We start from the raw sequence: 5,819 nt of genomic DNA on the forward strand, positions 1-5,819 counted from the left end.
ACACTACATGATGTTTCCATTGATGGTAAAATTTACATTGATAGAACATTATCAATATCTATCATTGATAGACACTGATAGACTGATAGACACTGGTAGTAGTCTATCACTATATATCAACAAATAAATACATATAAACAATTATTAATGTCTATCATTGAGTATATAGACTATGACATACACCCTTGAACATATCATTGTCTATATAGACTATGAACTATCAAGAACTATCACTGTGAGCTATTAATGTCTATCACAAGCAAGGGATAGTTGAACTTCTACAAGCAAGGTGTAGGTAAACTTCTATCACTATGATAGATATAGATCGACAACTATCAATGTCTAACATTGGGTATATAGACTATAATATACACCCCTTGAAATCACACGACCATTGCAACTATATACAACCAAGAAAACATTATCTACCACCAATTGCCAATACCATTGAGGATCGAGAACGGTGCTACTTATAGAATTGTTGTTAGGCCTTCTTCCTACTAACAATTCCGATAAGATTTTGACATGCGTCCCAACAAATAAAGATTACATGATTAAAAAATTCCAAAATGTGGCCAACAAGATAGGACCTCTGACTGGCAAAATATCTTTTGGAATCTTTCTTTTTGAAAAGAAAAGATTACGATAAGATTTTGTCGGTGCGACAGGACCCTACTTGACCTTATCTTATCTTAAAAGAAATAATGCAATAATACAAACAAACAGTAAAGCAATAATGCCAACAATAGATAAAGATAGATGGGATATGTCTGCAATATCCTCCAGCATGCCTGATCAGAGCCTTCAAGCTCAACTTTTCTTCTATTTTTCTCTCTATGGAGTAGTCTCTCTCTCTAGAGCCTTGGGAGAAATGAAGCATGAAAGTTAAGATTGTCTTCAAAGGTATGACTTTTAGTCACGATCTTAAACTAACATTCCAAGAAATTTGAATTAGAAGTCTCTCTTATCCTTGAAAGGCTAGAAGGTATATCATATTTAGTGATTAATTTGTATTCTATCCGAAAGAAGGCATGGTTAACCTTGATGGCAGAATATAAATTATTACAAAATGTGATGTATTTGTTTAAGTCTTACAAAGATTAAAGATCGATCGATTGAAGATTCTAATTTGTTTCAATGTTAGCTTAATATCATTACTTTTATCACACTTTTGTAGAAAGTTTTGACAGATTGCTTCAAAACTTCCAAGGTTCGCTCTCTTTTTCCCCGTGCTATCTAAACTTCTCTCTAAAATCTCTCGCTCCCAGATGATTCTCGACAATTAGCATCTATGCATCTTTCAAATCAGCATCTATGCGTCTATGCATCTATGCGTCCTCTTTTAACTAGGACCATACGGAAATCAGCATCTATGCGTCTCCTCTTTCAAAGACGTTTAGATTTGCACTATACTTTCAAATTCCATGGATCTTTTGTTGGAATTTCCAACTAGGACCATACGGAAACTTCAAAGCCCTAAGCAAGGCATTAAGAATCAAGTGGTGGGAAAAGTTTGACTACTCCCACCTAGAAGCGTCGAAGTTGAAGGATTGGTTCAAAGCCAATGTTCATCTACAGGACTTATCTCGCCAAGAAGATGAGCAATTCACTTTGACAAAAAATTCAATTATGAGTACTCTAGCTTGAGTAGGATCACATTCTGATTTTACTTCAGTCTTCAATACAGTCGTTAGGAAATTATCGGACCCTGACGAAACTCAAGAAGATACAAATTCTTCTGCATCTATAAATAATGAAGTCGAAGACGACGAAGATGACTACGACCCCTTCGCCGATTACGACATCAATGACCCATTTTTAGACTCAACCAAATTAGTCTAAAAATGGTTACTCAAATTATTATTTAAATCAATGTAAATTATTTAAATGCTTTTGTACATAGGTGTGTAACCAATCTGCAATTATCATCGTCGTTCATGAGAGACCTACATTTGAGACGAAGATGGTGGAGATAGTATGTTTCTAGAGTGGACTAACTAACCACTGGCCATAGTGGTTAGCTGAAGATTGGAAAGCTCGGACAGATCACTGTAAGAGAAATGACTATAATATCCCATTAACTCATAAGGATTACGTTGGGCAGTCAAAAGTAGGCGGGGTAGTCAAAGAAGTAAGACACTGGATCGTAGTCCTAAAAGAGTTATACGGTAGATATATGTAATAGTCGTTCCAATCCAGGCCATTCAGGAGAAACTGGGTGACATCATCAAAAGTTATCACTTGAAGATCTTATCAGGCGTGCTTGAGGATATTGCAGACATATCTCATCTATCTTTATCTATTGTTGGCATTATTGCTTTACTGTTTATTTGTATTATTGCATTATTTCTTTTAAGATAAGATAAGGTCAAGTGGGGTCCTGTCCCACCGATAAAATCTTATCGTAATCTTTTCTTTTAAAAAAGAAAGATTCCAAAAAATATTTTGCGGGTCTTGTCCTGTCGGCCACATTTTGGAATTTTTCAATCATGTAATTTTTATTTGTTGGGAGGCGTGTCAAAATCTTATCGGTAGTAGTTGATTATCAAAAACTACGAAGAAAATTTTTAACATCTATCACTATTTATCATTGATAGACAGTTATAGAACACCGTCACTGTCTATTCCTGATAGATAATGATAGTGGTCCATCACTATCTATCAATGATAGACCATCAAGAACCAACTGAACAACTGAGGAATCATCCATCAAGCACCAACTGAACGACCTAGATCTCCGCTTGATGCCCACTTTTCCAGCGAAATCAACCCTACGCGGCCTTACTCCATCCATGAATTAAGAGAAATCTGAGACCGTAATGTGATTCGAAAAAGCGGTCTTGGTGATGATCATCAACATCACTATTATCTAGACGAAGCTTCAGCCAAACGGAAACTTCTCAATTTGTTCATCTAAGAACAAGACTTTCCAACACATGTTTGGCTTGGTACTGTAAATCAGAGGTTCACAGCCTTAAAGCCAACCCTTAATTTGTCAAATATTTTTCAGAAAATTTGTGGGTTCAATTTAAGGAAGAAAACCCAGAAGTGAAGTGAACGAGAATCGATTCCAGCGAGTTTTGTTCATCGTAATTGTAATATGGATTCCACCAATACAAGATTTCACTACTGGGGCAAGGGTAAAAGGATGGAAGAAGATGAAATCGACTAAGCCTTTGGAGGGAAGAAATTAATTGCGGGTTGCGCACGAGGATTGGTCCCGTGTGGGCTGGGCTTTTTGAAATTTCACTGTCCTGTAGTTGGGTATAATCGATTTTGTCAAATTTTGCAATACTTTGTAAATACTTTGCTATATTTTTCTATATTTAAAAACCTCCCAAAAAAAAAAAAAAATCTTAAATCTTCTAATAAAATCAAATAATTATCAAACAGAACTAAAATTCTTATTTATTTGCATACAAAATAACCCCATCACAGCACTTTGAACTTGAATCAATTAAGTCACACAATAATTGAACTGAATAATTGTTCGAAGACTACTATGTTAGTGGGACATCCATTGAATTATTAGATACTATTCCATACCAAAAATGAAGAGGTTTTCTAGATCATCTTTGGAGATCTAAAAGTTTATCCTTCCATATTAATATGTCTATATATAGAGCAAGATTTAGAGAGTTTTACAAGGGAACTCAGCAAAGGAGGAACTTGGTTTTTATTGAAGTGATTTAAAAATATGAAGGGGCTTGGCTTCATCACTTTCTTCTTACTTATATTGGTAATATTTAGCAATTCCATTCATCTAATTCCATTTTTAAAAGCATTTATTTTAATTTTGAAGAGCATTTTAATGAATACAACTCTAACCATTTGCATGTGATGAAGCATGAAATTTAATATTGCATCTATTATTGTGCATTCATCAATATTAAAACAAGATTTTATCTAATTGGAAAATGTTGGATAATAATTCTCTGATTTTTTTTCATTGCTTATTTTGTGAGGAATTTAGTTTGCAAACATCATAGAATCAAGGCATGAGCCAGGAGATCATCATTGGAGAAATTTGATCAAAGATGAAGCAATTAAAGACATTATCCATTCTGATCCAAAATCTCTTCTTTCTGAAAATAAAAGGGATGATTGCACCCAAACTTTGAAGCTGGGAGATGGAAAGCTTTTCGTCGAGAATATTGAGCCCCAGCGAAGTGCTTCAATTTATCGAGCTGACACCAGAACAAAGCTTTTTCTGGAGGATAATGAACCACGATCAAGTATCCCATTTATTCTCGATAACATCAAAACGAAGCCGGTAAAAAATATAGAACCACGTCCAAGTACCATATTCTCTGTAGGTGATATCGAAACAAAGCCGGTCAAAGATATAGAACTACAACCAAGTGCTACATTTTATCCTGATGATGTCAAAACAAAACTTTTTATCAAAGATTTAGAGCCAAGACCAAATCTTTCATTTTATCCTGACGATGTCAAGACAAAACTTTTTACCAAAGATTTAGAGCCACGACCAAATCTTTCATTTTATCCTGATGATGTCAAGACAAAACTTTTTACCAAAGATTATGTCAAGACAAAACTTTTTACCAGACCAAATCTTTCATTTTATCCTGACGATGTCAAGACAAAACTTTTTACCAAAGCCAAATCTTTCATTTTATCCTGACGATGTCAAGACAAAACTTTTTACCAAAGATTTAGAGCCAAGGCCAAATCTTTCATTTTATCCTGACGATGTCAAGACAAAACTTTTTACCAAAGATTTAGAGCCAAGGCCAAATCTTTCATTTTATCCTGACGATGTCAAGACAAAACTTTTTACCAAAGATTTAGAGCCAAGGCCAAATCTTTCATTTTATCCTGACGATGTCAAGACAAAACTTTTTACCAAAGATTTAGAGCCAAGGCCAAATCTTTCATTTTATCCTGACGATGTCAAGACAAAACTTTTTACCAAAGATTTAGAGCCAAGGCCAAATCTTTCATTTTATCCTGACGATGTCAAGACAAAACTTTTTACCAAAGATTTAGAGCCAAGGCCAAATCTTTCATTTTATCCTGACGATGTCAAGACAAAATTTTTTACCAAAGATTTAGAGCCCCGACCAAATCTTTCATTTTATCCTGACGATGTCAAGACAGAGCTTTTTACAAAAGATTTAGAGCCCCAACCAACTCTTTCATTTTATCGTGATGATGTCATGACAAAGCTTTTTACCAAAGATTTAGAGCCACGACCAAATCTTTCATTTTATCCAGATGATGTCAAGACAAAACTTTTTACCAAAGATTTAGAGTCACGACCAAATCTTTCACTTCATCCTGATGCTGTCAAGACAAAGCATTTTACCAAAGATTTAGAGTCCCAACCAAATCTATCATTTTATCCACAGAATCTCAAAGCCAAAGAGTACTCTCTTGATGCTCACCAGGGTGAGGCCGACATACAGTTAGCACAAGCTTAATGTTACATCAAAATAGCGAGAGAGGAAAGCACGAGAACTTATATCAAGGGAAGAAAATTGCTGGAACATTTAAGAATCCCTAATGCTATGTTACAACATGTTTATGGTTTGTTTAATTTACTTTTCTATTGGATGTGATTGGACCTTTGTAAAAAAATAAAGTTGTTTTTATGAATAAAATTATGACGAAACTATCTGTTTAGAACCTTCTAAATCGTGGTATACTTTAATGGGTTAAACAAGGTAGCACTTATATAATGAATGAAATAAGATTGATGATATCTACTTGATATGGATGCATGGTGTCACAATTGCACTGGACGTAACGATCTCAAGGCGATTGTGCGGCACTTGTTCTCGCCTTTGAACAAGTCA

At 34.8% G+C, this 5,819-nt stretch overlaps 1 protein-coding gene across 1 annotated transcript; it reads left to right on the plus strand.

Moving 5' to 3' along the window:
• The first annotated feature begins 3,583 nt into the window (after window positions 1-3,583).
• Window positions 3,584-5,560, plus strand: LOC120078501 (uncharacterized). Its single transcript, XM_090313659.1, has 3 exons — window positions 3,584-3,739; window positions 3,974-4,546; window positions 4,656-5,560. Exons 1-3 carry the CDS (start codon window positions 3,698-3,700, stop codon window positions 5,442-5,444), a joined length of 1,404 nt encoding a protein of 467 aa, XP_090169785.1. The 5' UTR covers window positions 3,584-3,697; the 3' UTR covers window positions 5,445-5,560.
• Window positions 5,561-5,819: the final 259 nt, after the last annotated feature.

This window comes from Benincasa hispida, chromosome 5 (assembly GCF_027475165.1).
Source record: "Benincasa hispida cultivar pf3 chromosome 5, pf3_genome.v1.1, whole genome shotgun sequence".
Classification (NCBI taxonomy): Eukaryota; Viridiplantae; Streptophyta; class Magnoliopsida; order Cucurbitales; family Cucurbitaceae; genus Benincasa; species Benincasa hispida.

Bases quoted from the DNA above. Each gene is read 5' to 3' on its own strand.
- LOC120078501 (XM_090313659.1), top strand. From the start codon at position 3,698: ATGAAGGGGCTTGGCTTCATCACTTTCTTCTTACTTATATTG. The intron at 3,740-3,973 runs GTAATATTTAGC...TGAGGAATTTAG, and splicing joins CTTTCTTCTTACTTATATTG to TTTGCAAACATCATAGAATC. The intron at 4,547-4,655 runs GTCAAGACAAAA...GACGATGTCAAG, and splicing joins AACTTTTTACCAAAGATTAT to ACAAAACTTTTTACCAAAGA.